The sequence below is a fragment of the Falco cherrug genome, chromosome 9, assembly GCF_023634085.1.
Source record: "Falco cherrug isolate bFalChe1 chromosome 9, bFalChe1.pri, whole genome shotgun sequence".
NCBI lineage: Eukaryota > Metazoa > Chordata > Aves > Falconiformes > Falconidae > Falco > Falco cherrug.
Genome location: NC_073705.1, coordinates 54,574,837 through 54,599,102, shown reverse-complemented (window position 1 = coordinate 54,599,102; position 24,266 = coordinate 54,574,837). Strand labels below are relative to the sequence as shown.

At 42.0% G+C, this 24,266-nt stretch overlaps 1 protein-coding gene across 2 annotated transcripts in view; it reads right to left on the bottom strand.

Annotated features, from left to right (window-relative positions):
* Positions 1–21,612: 21,612 nt before the first annotated feature.
* The window catches only part of DOCK1 (dedicator of cytokinesis 1), a 319,193-nt gene continuing 316,539 nt past the window's right edge, over positions 21,613–24,266 (bottom strand). For both annotated transcript variants that reach the window (XM_055719977.1, XM_055719978.1), the window contains exon 52: positions 21,613–22,981. In XM_055719977.1, coding sequence (XP_055575952.1) covers positions 22,886–22,981 — 96 coding nt within the window. In that variant the 3' untranslated portion in view covers positions 21,613–22,885. The remainder of the gene's footprint in view (positions 22,982–24,266) is intronic.

Genomic DNA, 24,266 nt, shown 5'->3' with positions numbered 1-24,266 from the left:
GACGGGGGGAATCAATATCTGGCAACTGTTCCCAGAGATATCCAACCTGCTCTAAAGGCTCATTTTAAAAACAAATACAGCTTCAAGATATTATCGTGATGCAGGAATGCCAGCGATGCCTAGCCTAGCCAACTCTCATATCCTGTGGTTATTTTTTCTTCATTTGTTTAGGCACTCCAAACAAACCACCTAGCACCACTGGCCACTGCCAAAGCACCTGCAAGGGGGACGTGCACCACCTCTGGTCATACTGCAAAACTCATCCCATCAGGGATACAGTCATAGCTGGGCCCAGCAATCCACTCTTACCTTCTGTTCTCCTGAAGGCAAGAGCTGAAAGCCCCTGCCAGAGCTCCATGCCACCAGCACACAAGATCTCACCAGAAAGCTCCGTGAGAACAGTTTTCCAATGCAGAGGAGAAAAATGACTGTTTCCCCAGGAATACCAGATCCCATGTCAAAAAGTAAAAATAAATAAATAAATATATAAACAGATAAATAAATCCATTAAGTGGGTCAGAAATCCCTAAGTTTCTATGAAATATTTTGTGACAAAGCTAAGCAAGTACATGAACAGAATGTCAAGTAACCAGATAAAAAAGATTTTCACATGCTGTTGGACAAGCCATAGATTGTTGTTTGTATTTTTTTTTTTTTTTAATAACTATGTTTTCTTCTCAGCCTTTCTGCAAATAAACTTTGCTATACATTTGTTAGGGAGAGCGATGCAGCAAAACATCAAGCAATAAAGAAGAAGCAATCTGTGCCGATTTCCAGGTGGCTGGTCAAAGACATTAGAAGTTTCTGGAGAGAATTCTGGATGCTGATTAAAACCCCACAACAGTCACAGGTTTCCTTTACATCATACCAGCCGCTCTTCTCTCCTGTGTTACTACACGTAGAGGAGAAAAATGCCTGGGCTGAAATGTCCTTGGGGGAAAAAAATGGTGATGCTACAGTCCTGGGGGATGCTGATGGAAAAGTCCATGTGTTCCAGTGTGTGCCTTTGCCCATGGAAAAATCCACGAGCATTTAAGACATTAGAACTTTATGCAATTATTTTATTCTGTGTTAAGTGGAAAATAGGAATCGATATTTATTGTGCACTTCACAGTCCTGTGTTTAGCTCCAAAAAGGCTTTACGTTTGATAGCCAGAGAGACTATATGTCGACAAACATATGGACTGTGCATGTTACAGACACATTATGAAGCAGATTATTTTGTGAAATAGCTGAGAGCTTCAGGAATTTTTTCGAAATGCCTAACACCACTATGCAATTGTAAATTAAGTGACTAAATTATTTGAGATTATAATTTCAAACAGGGTTTCTATATTAGAAAGTCTTTTGTACTTGCTTCTAAGAGTGTGTGATTTATATTGCAATCTATAATTTATTTTGCAATAGTACATATCTCTATTGATTTTCATAATTAGTATTATTGCGATGTTTTGATTCTGTTTGTAACATTTGCATATGTTTACTTGAAATTTCTTTGAGCCAGTACAGCCACATGTTATACAGCCCTGTCCTGCAGTGGCAGAGAACTGGAAAAACACTCTTGCAAAGACTTCAGCTCAGCAATTTTTATAGTAAGATGTCCTCAGGGTACTGATTTAAACTTATTCCCAGAACAGGTCCCGTGAAGGACTATACTTGTCTGCAGCAAGCAGGTACAGACCATTCCTATCCATCTCTAATGCATTGCCTCTGCACACAGAAATGGGGATTGACATGCTTTTTGCCTCAGATTTTAGCTAGAAAAGTATGTATTGATGTGATTACCTTGGAAAGCACAGTTTTTCAGTCCTCCTCCCCTTTTCTTCTGCACTGAAGAGCAGCCAGCTTCTGGGAGAGTACGGCTGGGAGCTCATGACTTTTGAAGCGCCGTTCAGTCGGCTGCAGGCTCAGTGATGATGGAAAATTCTAAGATTTCAGTAGTGGTAGCGTTAATCTGGACTTTCATTGCTTAGCAAATAATTTAAGAGAAATCATTACAATGAGAAAGTAAATTAGAAAAAGCACTGACATAGAAAAACGTCAGATGAGATGTAAAGGATGCTTTGTCCCAAACTCAGGTAAAGCATGTGGTAGTGACATGCTTTTTAAATATTTGCATTGCCTTGGTTTACATTTCTTTGTGCAGCTTACCATTATCAATAGCCTGAGCTTGAGACTGTGCTGAATACACTAATTCCAACAAAAAAGAATTCACAATAATAATAATAATAATAATAAAAGGTGCAAAAGAATGTCCACAAAGATCGATTTGAAAGTATAGTGGTAATAATGATCTCAATTATTGTAGGAAGCCCTGAAAAATGAAGGCATTTCACACAGTAACTGAATGAAGTGGGCAGACAGCAGAACACACTACCTGGCACGGCAGTCATAAAGTGTTCACGACTTTTAATTACATTGCTGAATGTCTGCTTTCACAACAAGTTTGTGACAGAGTCGGCCATACAAAAACCTGCGGGTACACAAAAGTCTGTGGCCGTTCGCAGACATGAAAATGAGACTTCCAGACAGCCGTCCATGAGCTGAGAGCTACTGCCAGCTCTTTGCTGTAGTAACAGGAATATGTCTAGAAATGTCGAAAGGTCTTTATTGCCGTCTGTAGCATCTCCCAAGTCAATTCGCACAGCAGATGAGGAAGACGTGGAGAAACAAGGCCGAGACTGCAGCGCAGTATCTCACCCCTTCCAGTATTACATTCTGAGATGCTGAGAACAACGAGGATAGAAACGATGGGTAAAATAAGTGGGTTTAGGAAAAGCTCCTATCTGCTTTCTGCGGCAGTTAACGATCAAGAGATTATTCGCACGTGAGAGTGAGTTAAGGCGCAAATGTCCTAAACCAGCTTTGGATGGAAGTGCTGTCGTGGCGTGACGATGCCAGCGGTGCCAGGGCTGGAGCCTGCAGCTACTGAGGCCACATGGGGGACGCTGCAAAGGGCAGCACCCTGAGAGCCAGGAGGGACAGGGTTTCACTGCCAGCTGATGAAATCTTGTCCTAGTACTGCTGTTACTTGTTATCTCACTGCAGTGTGCCCAGGAAACCCAACCAGGCGTGAGAACCAGGCTGCACTTTGCCTTATAAGAAATAAGAAAAACTGTCCCTAGCTGTGCCTGATTTTTTTTTCTTTTTTTTTTCTTTTTTTTTCTTTTTTTTTTTTTTCAGGATATCTCTTAAGCCATTCCTGTCAGCACACTCTCCTGAGAAAGGACCTGTCAAAAAACAGGTGTCCCCAGAAACGAAGCACTGCATGAACATTGATCATAATAGTAATTATTTTGCAGTTTGAAGAGGAATGTTTTCAGCGTCAGACAACTGTGGATAATGGTCCTTTTCCTGCCAGCTTTCATCAAAGGTCACAACAAACCCTGCGTAGCTCATGTCTGCATGACAGGATCTCCCTTCCTGGGAGATATTTCTCAGTACCAATGAGTGAAATGCCATGGGATATCGCGAATGAAGACAGAAAAGGAACTTAATCTCACTGAAGAGATAAATCTCCCTCATCCAGATGTCACACAACAAGGAAGAAGCCTGGTCAGTCAAAACTGTGTGGTTGTTTTTATAAATGGCTTTCTGCACCCAGCAAAGCTTCCTCTCCTGACACTTGCGTGATGGACTCACAACCTCTCCTTCCCTCTCGGAATGCTAGCAGCCCTCCTCCAGGACAGCTCACCTTTTTGCGCGGAAGGGTCTGTGCTTTGCAACCGTTCAGTAATTTTTTGCCTGGCTGGGAAATGCTTTCCCATAGCTCCCTATTTTTACTAGGGTAGCATGCAGGTGCAAAACCACTAGAAATGGGTATGGAGTGGAAAACTCCAATTCCTTCTTTATTTTTCATACTCCTGCTTTCCCTCTGCAATCTGTTGCTCTGCCTGAGCCATTACCCGCCTTTGTACAGCTGCTCTTGAAATGTCACAGATCTGTTGCTCTGGAGCAGACACCAGTGTTCTTCATGGATTATTGGAGGGACAGATGGCCTCGGAGTGAGCTCTGCTCAGTCCCACCAGTGCTGGTGAGGGTTTTCCCCAGGAGTGCAGATCCAGACAGTGCTTGCTAAATGTGCGGAGACCGAGTAAACCACGTGCCTCCTGCCATGGACCATCCTGCTCCCCCTCGGCCCATGCCTACATCTCCTTGCACCCGGGTGGTGCTGGCGTGCTCAGACCCTGGGCACTCTGGGACCACCGAAGCTGCTTTAATATGTACCATCAGTTTCAAGCTGATGGAAAAGAGGAAGGATTAGGTGACATCATTGACGGTTATGGAGTGTAACGGTTAAAGGCCCTTTCCCTGCCTCTACCAGAGCCTTTACAGCCACTGTTTTTTTCAGACATAACATGCAAAGTGGTATTTTCGCAGTGCTGGGGCAGGCGGCTCTGAGCTGGGCACGAGCAGTTCATGCATTGGTGTATGTCTGTGCAAGAGCACCCTGAGCCAGGAATTTCTCTCACTGAGGTTAATGTGAAAACCTCTTCTGATTTCGGTCATGTAGAGTTAAAACACGTAGGCGGTATTTATCCAGTTTGTAATGAGTGATCGCACAGGTGTGTCTTCTGACTGCATTCAAAACTGGGTGGCAAACGATGTCAGGAGCATCAGCTTGCAGGGCTGCGATGTTAACAACAATACCAAGGATACCAAAAGCAAAGTGGAAATAGTTCACATGCACTAACTGCCTGGGACAGCAAAAATGGCAAGAAAAACATCAAATTTCTAGAGGTTTAAAACGCTGGTGGCAACAATGCATATATAACCATTTGGTCTGATTCCCAGAAAGACACACTTGTTCCTCCTGACTGGGTGTTGAGTAAGAAACACACTTTGGGGATGCAGCCTGAAACATGACAATTGGTCAGAGCTGCTTCATTGCTTTAAACAGACAATATTTGTTTATATAAAGGTCTAAGTAAAATGTTGTCTCTGCAAGCTGAGTCAAGTGCTACTCAACAGGTTCCGAATCTCTTGAGCAAGTGGAGACGCAGTCCATGTGACACAGACAAATGTGAAGTGCAGTGCAGATAGAGTATAAAACTGATCAAATGGGGTGCAAAATGAAGAAAACAGAACTAAAATAAATCTTAAGGCTACTATCTGGGCAAAATGTCTCTAAAGGGGAAAGCTTCAAAAATGATGGGATGCAGTCCATACCTCAGGATGGGACTATTTAGGATATGGTAACTGCCTGGTGTTGCCATTAATATCAAAGCATGCACATGCAATAGCAGCATGTAGGCACAGGTATAAATATTTCTTGGGGAAATATTTTAAAATTTTGCTATACAGGATGAAGGTTTCTAAAACATTGATCCAGCTAAGCTGGCATGGTCTCATTTTCAGCACCGACTATTTACATATGATAAATAACTCATTCCTCTGAATCCTTCCTAATAAATAAATAAGTACCCTTGAAAAAAGGATTATTTTCATGTAGCTAGAGAAAGGTGTTTTGATTGCTTATGGATTTTTTGAAGTGCTTTAGATCTTCCTTTAAATTTGCTCCTTATGTTCCAGGAACAAAGATGATTGTCAGGTTTGATGCCCAGCCTTGCAGCAGAAGGCCATAGAGAAGCATATTCCGGTTTTGGTGTGCAATTTAAGAGCCAACTTGAAGATTCAAAACTACCTTAAGACTCTTAACTAATCAAGGCATAATATATGTAGGTTAAAACTGAAATAGATCTACACTTTCTTGAAAGCATGTATCGGTGCATACCCTAAAAAGAAAATACCAAAAAGAAAAAGCAGAAAGGAAATAATATGAAAAATAACTGCTACACCCCCTCTCCCATGACTTGAAAGTCAGAAATTCAGATCAGTTATGAGCAACCTAATAGCTATGAGGCAATCCATTAAAACCACGGACAGGAAACAACAGATAATAATGAAGTAGAAGAGGTTGAGATGATCAACAGTCTCCTCCTCCCATCTCTTGATATTAATTACTTTTCTGGTTGTACAACAGGAAGCCTACTTTTTTTATATGACCTGTTTCAGCATATGAGGCTTACCAACATTCACCTGTGGCAAAGGGGCTTCCAGAGGGGTTGCAGCAGCTCTGCCTGCATTGGTGATGCTTCCCAAATTGGAGTTCTGGTAAATGAAAACAAAAATGTCATTTTTATTTAAAAAAAAAAATAATCTATTGATGCAAATACAACATTTCATGACTTATCTTGTGCTTATTAATTTAAGGATAATTTTTCTTCCCAAAACCTTACTGCAAGTCACTGACAGGTTTTGGTTTTTTTTTTTAAATTTTAATTAATTTAATCTGAGCATCAAGAAAAGATGAGAAAATGCTATGCTGGTCATGGGCATGTGAAGGTCCCATTTCATTCAAGGCAACAGAAAATAGAAATGTTGAGACATAAAAGCCTCCCTTTGATGACAGACTTTGGAAGCATGCGGTAATAGCCAGGTGAAACGATTCAGGGCACACAGCTCATTTATAACCTCTGTCCAAGGCTGTCACGGCGCGGAAAGCTTGGGGCACTGTGGAGACACACACCAGTATATTGGCAAATGTCGAATCTATCATCCAGAAAAAGAGAGGAGGAAGAGTCAGAGAGGCTCTGTGGAGGTCTGGCTGGGACAAGGAGAAAAAGGTCTTCCCGGGACATTATCTTACTGTGTCGCTTCGTACCATCCATGTTTCTGAGAGATGTCAGAAACGATCTCAGCAGCGAATGCAGTGGGGCTCTCCGTTTCCTCTGGAATGGTGTTCCTAATTGTCAGCAAAGTCTGTTTCACTCTTCATCAGCTCCGCGCACAGCAGCGAGGGTTTAGAGAAACTCCACTGCGGTCAAAGTTTCACCGAAATCAAGGTGAAAGGCAATCTGATTTCAGAGGAAGCGAGCACAGAAAGTGCTGCTGGAAGATCCAAGTGCGGTTCTCAGGGAGAGAAGAGTCAAAGTAAGAACATCACCTATTTACTCAGGAACAGAGTGATTTTACTAAGCTGTTCAATACAATCCAAAAATGTGCCACTGAAAGCACCTTTCAGGTTAAAGACTACCTTTTTGGTTGTTTGCCCTTCAGGGACCGCTGACCGAAACGCTGGTTTTCAGACCTCGCACGTACAACTTCAATGGCAAACCAGAGCAACAGCCATTGATTTTATTTGCCCACACATTTAAATAGGAATATGTAGATACAGTCTGTACCTACATATAGATTTGTAGATATATCTACACTGTCAGCCCTCATCAGTCCGATACTGCAGCATGCAAAATCTCCATGCAGGACCTGATTTAATGCCAGGAAGATCCTGCAGCCCCTCATACCTCTTCCAGTGCCACCAGTAAATTTTGCAAATGATGACCTTGTGGCTCAGATATTCAGAAGTTTTCTTGGTGAATATTACAACAGAGTAAGCTATGGTGATGCTATCCAGGGCTAATGCTTATGAAAGGCAGAAAACCAGTATCGACAATAAAGAATTTTGGTGGCGAGGGGTGGAAAGACTGTTAATATTCAAAGCATATGTACATTGAAAATTAAAATAAATGCAATTCTTGCCATTATACACTTTGAGACTTTTCTTTTTTTTTCTCCCTTGCAGCTGAAGAATTAAAAAGTGCTCTTACATGCAGTAGGGATAAAAACACATTTAGTACAGATGTTAAAAGAAAGCGTATCAGTGAACTGCGAAGTGATTATGTTGTACCCCTGGGCAATAAAGCTGTCATAAAATTTCAAAACAAGATATGAGAATCTAGGACAGTTCTGTTGTTGGGTCACAATGTTTGCTTTGCAGTCACATCCTCCATTTTCTAGTTATAAATTAAATTGCGACATTTCTAGTATCAATTCCTCCACTGTCACCAAAAATATGCACAAAATCCTGTATAGATTTAAGAAGCAGAGGGGAGATTGTAACAGCAGAACATGGATGTAGGTCAAAACTAGTCATGGAATAAGTAAAATGGGGGAACATGAGACCTTTGGGCTTTTGCTCAAACCCAGACGTCTTCAACTAATTTACTTGTTATAAACAAAATCTGAAGTTTCGTTTCTGTTATCCACCTAGACACCCACAGAAGTGTAGGGGTATTGATTAATAAAGCCATTTTAGGCACAGGAGATGCACTAGAGAGAGGTTCCTCCAGAAGGCAATTTTAAACATCTAATGCTGAACCATCCCCTGGAGAAGCCCATTCTGCTCCTCTCCGGGGGGAAGGAGGGGGGGGGGGAGGGGGAAGGGGGGGGAAAAAAAAAAAGAAAAAAAAAAGGGAAAAAAACCAGAAGCAGCGCAAAGCCAAACAACAAATGAACCAAACCAAACAAAAATACTTGCAAGGCTCTTGGTCACATTCCAACGGGGAAGAGAAAATTGTGAAAGTCATCTCTGCAACTGGAAAGTGTTTTTTTTTCCTACAGTTATACAGCAGTGACAGTCTTTGGGATTGATTCAATTTCTCCATGTTTAATAGAGTAAGTGCAGCATCAAAACACCATATTTACAAGCTGGACACACCGCAAGAGGAGTGAAATAGCACCAGCAAACCCCCACAATCAGGTTTTATTAATAACTAGAATGGGGTCAAGGAGGACTAAGACAGAGTTGCCACCAAGTGCCCCAGCCATCACCAAGGCAGCCAGTCAAGCACAGTGAAATGGCTATAGGGAGCACTTGAAGGCATCACACCCCCACCCCCCACCCCCCACCTCCAAAATATCTATGATACACAACGAACTTGCAAAGTCAGCAGAAATAGAGCTAATCCTGTAGCGGAGAGGGTAATTTCAAAAGGTAATTGATGTCTTTTTAACCTAGAACTGTCAAACTGTATTGAGAATAATAGAGCCTGACAAGTCTAAAGTTAAAAGAGAAACTGTAAGATTGATGTGCTTCAGGTCCTGAATTTTAACGCTAAGTTGGCATTGGACTTTTATCAGGCTGGTTATCAGACAAATATTTCCCAGTAAATAAAAAAAACAAAGGAAAAACGGTCTAATGCTTAGAGCAAACCCTAAAATACTCAAAATCCAGCGTCTTCCCTTTACATTTGTCAGAATGGTTGAATCCCATTTCTCTTAACAGGTACAATGGGCTTGATAAGAGCAGCGTGTTGGAAAGTGGAGGTCATCTAGAATGATAAAATCAAATCTGTTTAAGTGAAAACGCTTTTAAATTTACCTTATACTTATGTTACTGCATTGCCAGCTTCTCTGTGCTGCAGAGAGGCAGAAGCAGAGCTCCACGTTGAGAATTTAAGGGCTAAAAGCCTTGATTCAGTGGAAAAGAGACAGGAAAACTCACAGAAAGCCATAGAAACTGGAGACCATAACAAAAGCAAGGAGTGGGATGTGAAGCTACAGAGAATGGAAGTGTCACCTTTGCTTACATCCCCGCTAATTCAGCTCCTCAGGTCGGGCGTATGTTCTCCCTCCCTGTGTGTTCACCTTCAGAAGGAAAAAAAGGGAGTGATGACCAATCCTGGGAAGTTTTGGGGGTGCATGGGATGAACTAGGGAAAGGATCTGATTTTCAAAGGGCTGAACGTCCTACAGCCCTACGCATCCCAGCGTTCAGACTGCAAAATGCACAGACTTCTCTTTCTCTAAATCCTTCTCATTTATGAAATGGTCACTAAAGGTTTTAAAAAAAACCTTACAGGCATTAAATAAAAAAAAAACAAACAACAAACCAACCAAATCTAGGCTAAAATAGAGCTTTAGGAATAACAAAGTAATGAAAAACTCCATCAGCTTCAGGAGGCCAAGATCTTAACATGCACATCACCCACACAGTACTTTGCTGCATCCACCTCATTTTAGTGAGGTCTGAGGACCAAAGTTGTGTAAGAGAATGGCATGATGGAAGATGTAGAAAGTTTAAGCAGCAAGATAGCTAAAGTGTTCCTCAGAGAACTGAAATGGCACTAGTTAAATCCACAGCTTTTATTTGCAATATAGAAGATACGCATACCTATGTCATCAAAATCTAAATACCACAGTTGGAGGTTTTTGTTTCAATGGGCTAACTTAGAGAAAGTGAAAAAAACCCACCCAAACCCACAGCTAGCTGTAATCCTGTGTATCAATTCACAGGCAAATAACGCAAGACTCAGTTGCCAATACCAATTTCACAATAACTTTAAAAGTTTAGCTCCCATTTACCCAAGCACCTGTTAGGTTTGAAACTGAGCAGAAAGAAGAAATAAAACCACTAGTTTTTTTGGGGGAATATTATCTGGAACACTCAGGTGGTAGTTTCTATAATACAAGTAAAAACCAGACCTCCTTAGTGGTGTTTCCTAATGAAAATGTCCATAATCCTTGACCCTCCCCCTGCATTTAGTTGTAATACTTGATATTCAAAACACAATTACCTATCTCGGAGCTGTAATTTCAGTATTTCTAATGCTAAGTAAAAAGAAACACCTTGTTAGCACATTCCTACCACAGCCCTTATTTTAAGTATTGCGATTTTAAACACCGACCACCCTATGATGGTGGGAACTTCAGGCAGGCGATCCCATGAAGCCTGCACCAACTGACTGGCAATGAGCCGACCTGTTCCTTTTCAAAAGAGGCGCTTCAAAGGAGACAATTTTTCTCTCTGAAACAAATTCAGGGGAAAATAGCTGGATACCAATTTCTAGGGAGGAACAAAAGGCAATGAACACTGTTTTCTCTAAGAATGTGCCTCATACCAGTTACGGTTTGTTCAGCTTCTCTGTGTGCAAGAAGATTCTGCAAGCAGCTCACAATTTAAATGATAGAGTGATTTATTGGCTGACACGCAGGGAATACAGCTCGCATTTGAAAAGCCCCTTAGCTAAGCAATGGTATGGCCATTATCCCCGATAGAGCAACCAGATCCTCGATGCTGCTGAGTAGCCCTCACTCCTCAGCACCAACACCTGGGTGGCATCAGTGTCCTGAGCGACTGACGCACCAACCAATGCCCCACTGAAGCTCAATTCCCTTCCCTGTTCTTTCTTTTTATTATTATTGGTTTTTTTTTCCTTTAGGGTTTTATACTTTTCCATGCAAACCTTTTTTCTTCTTGAATGCTGTCCCGTCTCAGAAACCCTGCCCCAGAGCCTGGCTCCCCAGGCGACCAGCAGCTGAGCCCAAGGAGGGACAGGAGGCTGCGGCAGGGGTAGAGACACAGGATTACCCAGCAGAAGAGAAAGGGGGCAAAAATGTACAGAATGTATTTGAAATACTTAATAGCACATATAGTCCACTGAATTGCCCAAACTCCTCTTTATGTGCAGCAGATGATACATTAATTATTTTACAGATAATTTCTGACCCATCATCATGATACAGCCAAATGCTTGAAAGATCATGATGATTAAAGGCTTTGGATGGTGCACTCACACCTTTTCCAGCTCATTATAAATGAGAGGAACAGCACTCTGGCAGAAATCCTGCAAAACAAATGAAATTTTAACTTAAAGCACCTTACAGTTTCAACTTCCCCATCTGAAAAGTATATCCAGAGGTTAGGAAACAGACATACGTTTGCCAGCTACTTTTTGCTACCCACTCTTAATTAACAGCCTTACCTTCCCAGTCCCCCTTTGCCCATCCTTCCCAACTGCCCTACGCAATGCACGGGTACCACAGCACCGCGTGGGGAGCTGCCAAATGCTCACATCATTTCTCAGCAAATGCAACAGGAGCACGTGCTCTACTTTTTCCCCTAGCTCTGCTCTTGCCTGAAGGTGCCTTCCTCTGCTCCATCATTTTGTTTTAAGAGAGAAGAGAAATGCAAATGACATACATTTTATAGCTTGACTACAGGTAAATTATCTGGCAAAATAGGTAAGTGCTTGGCTTTCTTCCCTTTCATTTTTCTTATCATGAAAATAAAATGCAACAGGCATCCTGATTTATTATTATCAGCACAGTGTAATGCAAGTATCATTTGATAACGTATATGCTTGCATAAAACCTTGCCTGAATAACAAAACCCCCTTTCATCCCGTTTGAGGTTCCTCCTGAACCTCTTCCCCGCCAACTATGGCAGGTCTTTGCCAGGAAAAAATTTCCTACAGACCCACATCTTCACTGGGAGAGTCCCCACGGCTTCTGGGCCATGCCCAAGCTGGGAGGTACCATTCCCAAATCTGATGAAGGCTCCAGCATGGGGCCGTGCTGTGAACTCAGCCCTTCCTTTGGGGCAAGAGGGGCTCGTGGGGATGATGTATGGCACGGCACGGCAGCCAGCAAAAGCAGAGCCAGGCACAGACAGCTCACCCCGTGGAAACCCAAACATCCCCATGCTCTTGCCCATAGGATAACAGGGGTGGGTGAAACCGCACCAAAAGTGCGCATCCTCATTTTTATGAAACACACTTTTCAGTTGTACCCTTTTAAATTCTTCCGCTCGTTAAATAACAGAAATCAAGGAGGGAAAGGATGGAGAAGGAGAAGAGAAAAAAGAGCATCTTAAATGCGAACATCAGTATTTAAAAAAAAAAAAAGTAAGCCAGGCTCTTGCTCCCACACGGGGCTTTGCGGTCATTGGTCACTTCCAATTAGCTCGTACCACCGGCTGATGCTTGCTGTCAGCCAGAAACAAGGAGCGCTGGAGAAAAATAACTTCCATGCAGAGACTTCAGGGGGGTTTTATTGGTACTACAATGACCTGCAGGGAAGGAAAGCATCCCTGCTGAACTTGGGTAACTCTGCATTAGATAATGCTGCCAGAGCTTGGCACAGCTCTGGGTGCAGCAGAAAGCAGCCCGCTCCTGCCAGGGTGAGGTCCCCGCCTTGGGATCATCTTCTCCCCACTAACACTGAGTCCTTGTTACTTGTCCTGCTGCTACACTGGAAGAGCCTCGTAGGCACCCAGCAGACAGGAGGGAAGAATCACGGGTGGAACACAGCAGAAGTGTTGCGGGGATGGGGACGGGTGTGGAAGTCAGCCCTGCTCTTGTGCACAAAGTGCCAAGAGAAACCCATCCCAGCCTGAACTGGAATCCAGGGGCAAACAACTCAGGAGGTGAAGAAACAAGGAAGAGAATCAAACCACTGAGGATTATAATGAAATGGTAATGTCTAATGAGGTGCATCGTGAGACACATCTGCTGAAAGCGCGGTGGTGGCCATGGGTGGCTTCTGCCCAGCCACGGTCTGTTCCACGGACCTCAGCCTCCACACTGCAACATACAGTTCTTTCAGAGGACTTCCAGTTTTTCCTTACCGTCTGGCAGGCATATCGATTCTATTCCATTTGCTTTCCCTGTTTGGGCTGCAAACCCGGAGGGAAGACGTGTGTTTGCCTGAACCCACGGGCACGTCCCCCCTGGCAGGAGCGGGCACTCAGGACGGGGGGAGAGGGCAGGCGCATCCTGCACCTCTGCTTCCCCAGGGCCGGGGCTGCCCCGTAGCGCTTGGCACGGCTGCAGCTCAGCCTGACGCAGTCACTCGAAGCTCTCCTGCAGCTGCTGAGAAAAAGGATGACGTTTCTTGCTGCCTTATCCAGGATTTAAATGCATTCCCCAAGAAAAAGGACAGACACACGACGTGCTGCCAGCTGCCTGCAGAGCACCAGCATTTCCTCCCTGAACGACCTCCGTGCCCGCAGCAGCCCCCACGGGCACCCCGCATGCTGTGCAGGGTGTAAACACCCCCCTTCAGAATCGCGGTGCTCGTCCCTCCCGTGCCCCGCCAGCTCCTCGCTTCCACACCCAGCGTGGGGGCACGCGCGCTGCTCACCCCCAGCCCAGCGAGGGCCAAAGCACCTAGCAGGATGCTTTTGTTGCAAATTCCATTAACTCATCAGTTTGGTTTACTGAATCAAACAAGACTGAAAACTCTATCAGCTGCCACTTTATTTTGGCAAGCTTTCTCCTTCCCCAAGGCCGGGGGGGGTTCAGCTCCCCAGTGCTCGGGGCAGTCCAGCTCTTCCACACACAATCATCGTTTAGCTTCCAATTACCTCAATGTGTCTGCAGCCAAGGCAAAAGCAGCCTGGTTCTCCAGTATGCCCAAATTATTATTTTTTTTTGTTTTCAACGAAAACACTTTCTAATGTAAAATGGTTCTCAAATAAAGCCAATCTGCAGTTAAACCAGAGCTTCATCAACCACGGGGTACAAAGCATCAAGAATTGAGACAGATCTTCATCTAGAACTGACTTACCTTCACTCAAAACTGACTTTTAAAACTATACCAAACTTTATGATTGTTTACACTCGCAATTTGGGCAAGAAATGTTAATTTCTTGCGTAAAAGTCCTTTATTTTAACTAAAATAAAAAAAAAAAACAGTTCACTTTGTATACCCGACTGATACCAACAGTAATTTTGTCTGAATAACTCTTGAATGAAAAGTAGTTATCAAGGCAAGATCGATATGTGCTTAACAATGATTTATTTTAAAAAATAAGTTTATAATACTATAGTCTTAATAGTGTACAGCAGGAAGAAACTAAGCTTTTATGGCAAGACTCCTCCTTAATTCTACCAACACATTAGAAAAGCAATCTCACTCCCTTCAGCAGAAGTATTACCAAGAAAAATAATAATGCAATACAGGAATGATGCATGCAAGTGCTATGGGCATAAACTCAGTACTGGCCTGGCAGTTCTGTTACCCTGAGGATGCTCAATGCATAGCTTTATGTAGATTAAGCATTAGGAAAAGGATGCTAGTTTTTGCCTGCAGTGATACTGGCGAAGGGATGACTTCAGGGGTGATGTGGCAGAGCCGAGCTGTAACTTGGGATTTAGCCCCTGGTGTCTCCTTTCTGCTTTTGAAGAATAGAGGCGCAAACACTGTGAGAGCAATACTCCACTTGCTGTCAAACAGAACTTCACCTTTTCCAGGTCTTTTAGGAGGCCTGGCCTACCTTAAGACAAGATTTCTACTATTGACACTACACAAACACCACGTCCCCAGAAAACCTCACGCCGGAGAAAAGAAATTAATTTTCCCAAAGCCACTTTTCTATCACCGTGCCAGGAGCCCCACAGAGCAGCTGCAACAGGAACAAACACCGATTTCTCTCCTGATGCTTCTGATGCGAGTTTCAGAAGTGCTCTGCCTCTTCCCAAGGGTTATTGTGTTCGTACTCATAGTCGTGTCCCCGAGTGCCTGTTCAGACATGGCACGTGATGCAGAAGGGTGGTTCAGCACAAAAGGATGCTGTCACCTTCCACAGACCTCCGTTCACCTCCACAGGGACCATGGGGTCAGTAATTAAAGACAGAACCTACCTCTCTTAAACAAAATATAACTTCTCGTTCCAGTTCCTTGCTATTGTTTCCTTCTGAGGAACAAGTTCACAATAACATGCTGCACAGAAGACCAATGACAACAAATATATTTGCCAACTGCACACAGTAATAAAATCATGGAAGGAATTTTATAACCAGTAGACTGAGATATTACTGACAGCCAGATCCCAACGTGATTTAAAACTATCTCAGGACAGGCCTCCCATAACACTATTAAGAAGTAGATAACTATCTCATCTTTTGAAAGAATTTTAATTTCGAAATTTTTAAAACTATGGTTGATTTATTTAGATCTTTTCTCTGAGAGGTTTCGGGTACATGTGATCAAAATGCAGGAAAACACATGTAATTTTCAGAGAAACAATCATTTTGGCTCAGAGCGAACTTCCTGCACTTGGTGATGACTTCTTTTGCTACAACACGCTTCCCAAACCAACATTCATAATGTTAAACTAAACGTTAAGAAGTGTTTTAAATGGCATAATTCATACTAATCTGAAGCATTTTGCCTAGACCAAAGCTGGTGGGGTTGTTTTACCTCTCAAACTGTTACACTTCTACATTGGTTGCTTGCAATTCAACACAGGACACATGTCAAACTGCTTTAAAATGGTGCCCAGTTTAAAAAAAAACTATTTGCTTCCACAGGCTGCTTAATATTCTGCCAAGATTTTTTTTTCCAGTCGAGATGTTTTTTGTAGTTCATTTTCTTGGTTCTCCACTGTCAGTGCAGTGGTCGGTCATTGTTCATAGGAATGATGGAGAAAGGAAACTCAATTTAAATTGTGATTATGGTGCTGAGGAAATGTAAGCACAGCCACAGGAAAATAAGGTTGGAGAATAAATATAAAACTTGGAAGAAGCCAACAACAGAAGCACACACAACAAATGCTTTATCTAGAGGAAAACAGTGTAATGTTGAGTTTTATCTACACTTTCTCTTTATGAAGGACTCCCTCACATGTTGATGGCACCATATATTCCCCTCTGATGCAAACCGGCAGCAGGCCACAGCTGCCAGCAACAGCAGAACCAGCATCTTTTCAAGCATCTGTTAAGCAGCTAGATCTCCTGGTCTGGAAATGTGTGACAGACAGACAGTGCTTATTCTTGGTTATAATGAGGACAATCAGAGGCTCCAAGGTTTTTCATACAATCACCCAAAAGAACACGGGGGCAGGCAACCAGGCATTGGTCATAGTGAGGACACCTCTGTCGCAACAGACAAAGTGCAAGGCAGCGCGCACCAAGCAGACACTGCCCAAAAGCCTTTTAAGAGGTGTGTATTAGGAATCATTTGACAAACAAGAAGATTCAAACCATTTGGATTTCTGGCGTTGTAAGGGAGAAAAAAACAGCTGAAAAATGGAAATGGGAGCGTCTACCAAGGAGGCTAAATTCCAGGAGAACTTGTTGATATGGGCATCCTTAGGGAAATCTCCCTTGGGCTCCAACTCAGAGAAAGATTCATAATAATAATTTGCAAATGTCTGTAAATAAAGCAAATTAAACATAAGCTGTGAAGGATGTAAATTTTCATCCCTGAATCTGTAGCATTAATATGCTATGGCCAACGTCCCTCTGTTTAGTTCCCCAGCTCTGCAAGGGTTTGGGCTGCAAAACACAGAAGTTCAACAGCATCAGAGCCAAAGTGTGGAACGAAAAGCTGAGTAAATGGCCAAACCAGTATGGATTCAACCTAAAATAGCAACACTTCACCGCTCATAAAATCTCTGCAAGTTTGGGACGGCAGACAGGGAGTCTGGGTGGCAATGAATCTGAGATAGTCGACTTGGATTTTGAAAACCCTACATCAAGGTACAGCTGTAACAAGATGGTGTTAAGGAATGGAAACCGCTGGGCTAAACACAGCATGAGATTGAATGCAGTCACCATCCCAACTTGGTCTCATAAGGGGGTCAGTACATGTCCTCAATACATTGGTCCAGAGCCAGCTTGGTTAGATGTGAAATGAGTTATTTAATTCGGCAACTTTGCATTAAAGTGTTAGAATACAATACCGCACACACTGGAAATGGAAAAAAAAAAAAAAAAAAAAAGTCTGTCATTTGATAGAGAAACCTAATTTACAGTAATTATTCATGTCTGCAGAATACATATGACAAAACTGAAGGAAATTTAAAATCCTATAAATAGCCTCACTGGAGAGCAGCTGGTTAGATCCCATACAATAACCAAGTATTTATACCAATCCACACGTTTCTGCATCACCAAGAAGGAGGCAATTGCAAGCCTGAAATTCAGTTTAGATCCATGAAAAGTACAAAAGGAGAGTGAAAGGAAATTGAAATGTCAGAGCAGCTGGACCTCACGTTTCCCATTACTGCGTTAACACTGAAAGCTGAGGATAAAGGAAAACCCCAAATTTCAGTGTTCACCATCACTCAAGTGCTTGGTCTTTTTTTCACAGGCCTGTTCCACACGTGCTACAATTTATGGCTTCGTCACAAGGTAAGGTGGAGATGCAAACTGAAAAACCCCTTACTCAGTTTGTGCAGAGGGATGCAGGCAGCTGCAGCCTGGCCCCCTGCCCTGTGGTAGCATGAAACCTGGACACCTTCACCACCCATCCTCCCCGGAGACCTGCTCCAACTCAGGCTGTCCCCAAGCTCTAGTCTACGCGTGCACCCTGAGCATCTAGCATTAGATTTAAATACATTGAGCAAAGCGCTGGCAATTTATCAGTGTGGCATCTCGAAGGATGCAGTAACAGGAAGCAAACAACCAGAAAGGCATGCTGCATTTACTTTAATAAAAAAAAAAAGAAAGAGAAAAAAAAAGAAAATAAAAGAAACATTTTTCTTGCAAGAGAACACAAAGGACTTAAGAGACTCATGATGGGGCAACAGGAAGAAGCTGGACAAGGCATCGTACATGCTTCCACTAATGGCTGCAAGGCAGTGGAAACGGAAAGTGCAGCCTGCTCCCCAGCAGCGTGTGCTTCTGACAGTTACAAACGGTGACAGCAGCGTCTCTGTGAAACACAGCAAATGCCCACGTAACCTAACAGGCCCTGGAAAAAGTTTCTGCCTTACCTTCCTCTACCTTCAGCTTGGGGATAAAATACTTTCGTTATAGAATCATAATCATTTAGGTTGGAAAAGACCTTTAAGATCAAGTCCAACCATTAACCAAACACTGCCAAGCCCACTGCTAGCCCGTGTCCCCAAGCACCGCATCTACACGTCTTGTAAACACCTCCAGGGGTGGTGACCCCACCACCTCCCTGGGCAGCCCGTGCCAGGGCTCGCCGTTTTGTTCCAAACGGGTTACAATGCTATTCCAAAGCCCAATGCAGGACGGTAATTGCCAGATCAGAAAACGACAACTCCTGTTACACCATCCACTGTCAAAGTCTGCTTTACATGTATTTAAACGTCAAACTAGCTGTAGCCCTTGTAATTTTTCTGCTTACTTCACCTGATTGTGCCAAATATGTACACAAGAAATTACTAGTTTATCCAAAGAACCTTTACTAAAAATAGGTAATTGTGAACATCCACCACAGGACAACAGACATTAACAACATTACGTCGAACTTCTGCCATAGAATGGTCCCCAAAAAGACCCTAAGAATCAACAAGGAAGATGTCTAATGTGAAGGAAGATGGTGAATATCTCAACTAGTTAATGAAGTGAGATTTTTTTTTCAATAAAAAATGTGTTTAAATGTGTGTGCATGTATACACGTGTGTACACTCACATAAATCTCTTATAAATTAAACATATATATGTGCAGTGCAAACTTTTTCACAATTTTTTCTGCAAAGTCACATATCACAGACATCTATGGTAAAGAAATATACCTATCTTAAGACAAAACAATTTAAAAACATTTTTATACTCAGATTTTGTGATATCATCAGAGACATTTCAGTAATCGTAAATGTCAATTATGGAAACAAGCTTAAGAACTGACCTTTGCATTGAGCTTCCCACTGAAAATAAATTTGATTAAAAAACCAAAAAAACAGTGCCCAAAAAATCTTTTGTGGTTTTGCATGGGACTGATGGGAATTGACGTGTGCACCTGCAAAAACTACCCTCTTGCTCCCAAGCTAAGACTCAGACAAATGGCATTAAGGGCTTCTCCTTTTTATACTGGCACTGTTAGTTAACTTTCACTAATAAACTCAAGCTAACTTTCAAGAAGCAAAAATTACTGGCCATTGAAAATCTGTTTTCTCATACTATCCACAAACTTGAAACCTCTGAATTTCTTCAGAAAATTTGTGTTGCAAAGCCTTGTGGTGTTGCTCTCACATCGGAGTGAAGGGATGGCACTGAAGGGAGGTTGATCTCTGAACAGTAGCACTTGTCTTAAATGGTGGAAACCTGGCCCCTGTGGATCCTGCTAATGCCCTGGCCAAGGTCTACTATGGAAGACATGGAGCAGTCACCTGTCCTAGAAGCTTTCTTTCAGCATCCTCCTGTAGCAGAAATATTGATTTGAATGAAGTCTTGGTGTGGAGGCACCAGGAGTGCTGGCAGGAGGATAAAGCAGTGGCAACTGGACAGGTCATCCCAGTCCCACCATATCCACAGGCAGCTACACAAACAATTGAGTTGCAAAAAGAAAAAGGCTCATTGAGGCCATTGAGGGATGACGGTGGGAAGATGAAGAGCAGAACTGGAACTGTACAGCATCCTCACCAGGCAGAGAGACAACAGACATCAAATACATCCGAGTGCTGCCTAACGAATTCCCATAGGAACAGGACAGACTGAAGAAACACCAGGTCATAGCCACCACCAACTCCCAAAGGGAACCAAGGCATATCCAACACGAAGCATGTGTTCACCAACCTCAGAACAGCACAGAGCCAGGATGCAGACTTCACAGCAGGCACCTCTTGTCTTCTACAGGACCGCAAGCAACCCCGGACCCATTACTTGGACACATGTGCCTCGATTCTGGCGAAGATGTCAAAATGATAGCGTAAGTGTAAGTGATACCACTTTGGTTACAGTCAAATAAACTTATTTTCCTGTATCGTCTTGTACTGAGCTCTTCTGCATTAGCTCAACTTTGCTGCAAACAATGTCACAAGAAATTCACACCGCATTGGGACGCTCTGATAGAACAGCACTGGAGTACAAAGGGAGCGAGAATACCACAGGAAAAATAACAGCCTGTGCAGGATTGTTCACTGTTTAGAGACTGTAACTGAATCAGTTTCTGGATTTGCTGAAGTGTGTTTTTACACTTTGAGGAGGGTAATGATTCGTTCTGGCTGGGTTTTAGACAAGTTACAGCCTAGAAGCTGTTAGATTGTAAAAATGGTGACAGTTTGGGTTTGAAAGAAAATCTGACAGTCTGATTTTTCAATTCTCAGTCTCAGCTTGCATATTTGCAAAACATAGAGATGAGATTTAGAGTTTGTACTGCAAGACCAATTTGAAAGTGCAGCTCTTGTTTGAGGATCCTTGCAAGGCTAAATTATAACACCGGCATGAGCACAGGAATTCGACAAGGATGTGTGAAAACAAAAACATTATCAGAAATACAATTTACAATCATCCAGTTAAAGGCCCATGTGAAAGCTTCTTCCTATCCTTCTATCCTTTAGAAAGTAAATGGAAGAGAAAAGAGTAAAACTCACCAGCATCCCAGTGTAATCTCCCGTGCAGTAACAAGAGCAGTCTCTACAGCAATTTTCAATTAAATGAAAGACTTACAGAATTAAAGTTGTAATAACATTATTGATTGTCTATGGAGAGAATATCTGATCGAGTGTAGCTAAAAATCCTTCCCAGCTTGTTTCTCTTGAACAGAGATTATACGAATAACAAAACAAATAGGGAATTGTAGGACAATAGCCAACAGTAAATTCTGAGACACTCTAGTAGCTGATGTTACCTCACATTGCAAGAAAAAGTGTGTTTGTTTGATCCAAAGTGATACAATGCTTTAAGGCAAAACTATGAGAATATATAATTGACCACTTGAGCCACTTTTTATGAGAATGGTCACCTTTCTGCCTTTGTAACAACATTATTGTTTTACTGCTGGGTAAGTCATGCTTCTCCCTGCTGCTTGCATCATGTAGTAGCTACTTGAGGTAGAAAATATTACTCAAAACTCATCTGTTTTCTGAAGTGTTAAGCAACAGATAACTTAAAGATAAGTAAGCTATCATTGTGAATATTGGCAGCATACAAAGCTGGATGTTCCTAATGCTGACTTGTGTTTTATCTCAGTACTACACATACATGAGGAGCAAGCTTACCAGTATGATGAAAGACTTCAGCCTTACCATGGGGTCCCTCAAAATTGTTCAGGAAGAGGAAAAAAAAAAAAAAAAAAAAAGTAACCCTCTATAGAGTGCTACAGTTCACGAATTTCTGCAGTAAGAATCAAAAATACCAAGGAAATGTATTCATTTTATTAGACAAGTTTTTTAAATAATGTTTTATTTTTTGAGTCAGTGGTATATTTCAGAACAATCTACCTTTAGAGTAAAAAGATTGTAGATAGTAAAAAACAAGTGTGATGACAATAAGAAACAGTAAAGTATAAAGTTAGTTTCCTTCCTCCCTCCCGACACCCCGTCCCATCATTGTCCAATATTTCTCAGAGCCTAATATCTGGAAAACAAATTGCTTTTTTTTTTTTACACTTTCAGCAATTAGGAAATTAAAAATACCTAAGGCATTCTTTGCAGGTACATTAATTCATTATTACATAAAAAGCAGGCACCATAAAAATTAAAACATTCTAAAAACCATTATATATACAAACGCTGTACAGAATGATGGCACAAGGAAAAAGTGACTCCATTCAGTTCATCCTAATCCACATGAAATATTACACATTAAAAAAGAAAAGAAAAAGCTCTTCCCACTCCTGTACTCAACTGCTGGGTTCAGAACGACCAGGAGTCTCCTATCTGCCTACTCCGTTTCTTTTCCTATATGCTCGTGCCCGTCAGCAGCTAAAAGGCTTCCTTGCTTCACCCATTGATCAACACCCAGAAGAATGGCCAACTGAATGAAAATGGAAATGACTGATCACCAACAACTAATTTTACAAAGCCCATTAGCAATCAGTTTATTTGTAATACAGAACAATTAAAGAGAAGGCACATCTCACAAATAAGCTGCGCCTGATGTTTAGCCCTGGGCAGAACTGTTATTTGGGGAAATCCTACAGCAGCTTCTCCTTACTGTGAAGCCTACTGCAACGTGCACAGAATTCAATGTGAATATCATCATTGATTCCTATATACACTGAGATTAGGTACAAAATACTCAGCTCACTTTAAACTCCATAGCTATCTAAATGCTTTAGGTACAAAATATTCAACTCTCAATTTAATCTCCACAGCTACCTATGTGCCTGAAGTTATTCAGAAGAAGCAGGGAGAAGGTTTAGGAAGAGGGCAGTGTCAGTTGATGAACGCCTCCCAGTCGCAGGTAGAAATCCAGATTTCTTTCACGTTATAGGAGGGAATAACCCCAGAGAGAGGTGTGATGTAGTGTTGTTTCCGACACACGGCTAGAAATGGATTTCTTACGGAGTTAGAGTCATTGCACTAAATGTTAGATACGCACGCCTGAATGAGGTAAACTTTATATGCCATAAAATACTTAGGGAAATGAATTGTTACAGCTTTATCTTTGGAAAAAATGCTTCCTTCTTCACTGAACAATCCCAGAGTCAACAGATGTTTGCTTCCGAGTTGTCTTTGGAGGCGGAGGTGGGGGAGTCTTGCTGGGGAGCGGGGGCGGCAGGTGCTGAAAGAAACCAATTTTGATAGACTATGTTAGCAATGAATGGATTTTTGAAATATTTGCTGTTTCATATGTAACTCTGACTCGTAAAAGCTTTTCCATAGAATGTGCTACCATGAATACTGAATGCCTTTGGCCATTAGCTTATAATATAACTTTTACTTTTGACAATGAAAAAGTCTCTTAAGGGTTCATGATTAATTAGCTCAGTATTTCAGGAAAAATCTTTTGAAAGCACTGGAGAAGTTTATAATTCCCCACTTTATATCATGATAGGATATTGATTTCTGGGTCTGTATCGATTGCCCTCAGCTTCTATGCACTACAGAGCTTAAAAGCCAAGTTGAAGCAACATCTTCATTGCTTTTCCATTATTTTTGTAGTCTGCACATTTAGAACACAAATAATTAAAAAAAAAAAAAAGGAAACCATTTAAAGAGGTAAGTAACTTGCAATCTACTATTACACATTCAATTATAACTAAAATATTCAAAACAGAAATCCAGACTGTTCAAATATACATATTTTAAATCACTTCATATATCATACAACAGAACAAGAGTACCCTTGGCTAGATTCACCGTCTAATTGGAGAAATTAAAAAAGTCATTATGGAAATTAAGACTTTTTTCATAATGTTCAATCATATATATGATAAAATCTGTTCCAGAAAGAGCTTGAGAACAGTGCAGTTTGCTGGGACACTTTGCAGTCATGGTTTCTGCAGCATTTTGGCCACGCAGACATTACAGTTTCCCTGTCAGTGCACTGAGGCTGTACTCTGTGTCTCAGCTCATAAATGCTGCTTTGGTTTTGTTTTTTTCTTACATTCTTCCCCTGCTCACCCAGCCACTGCCTTTTGTTTTCCTCCAAGCATATTGATGCTTTTTCTTTTTCACTTCTCTGCATCTCAGCCTACCTGTCCTGCCTTACCCACCCCATACTAAACCGCTGGCTCCACGCGCTGACACTTAAAACCTGTCAACACGCACCGACTCTGCCAGACTCCCTTGATCGCCCCTACAAGAACAGCTCAAACATCTGAAATGCCCTGGTGTTACATTGCACGTACTGCTTGGACAAAATAACTGATCTCTCAATCACCATAAGAAAACGGTATAGGAGGTATACAATATATATGATAAACCACGTGAAAGTGCCTAAGAAACATGACAGTTCCTTTTAAAAGATGTCCAAAGCTGCTGTTCAAAAAGAAGAGGAGTTCAGGGTGATGCGGGGACATTTCAGTCTTTCCTCTGCTGTGAGGCAGAAGAAGTCCGGAGAGTCT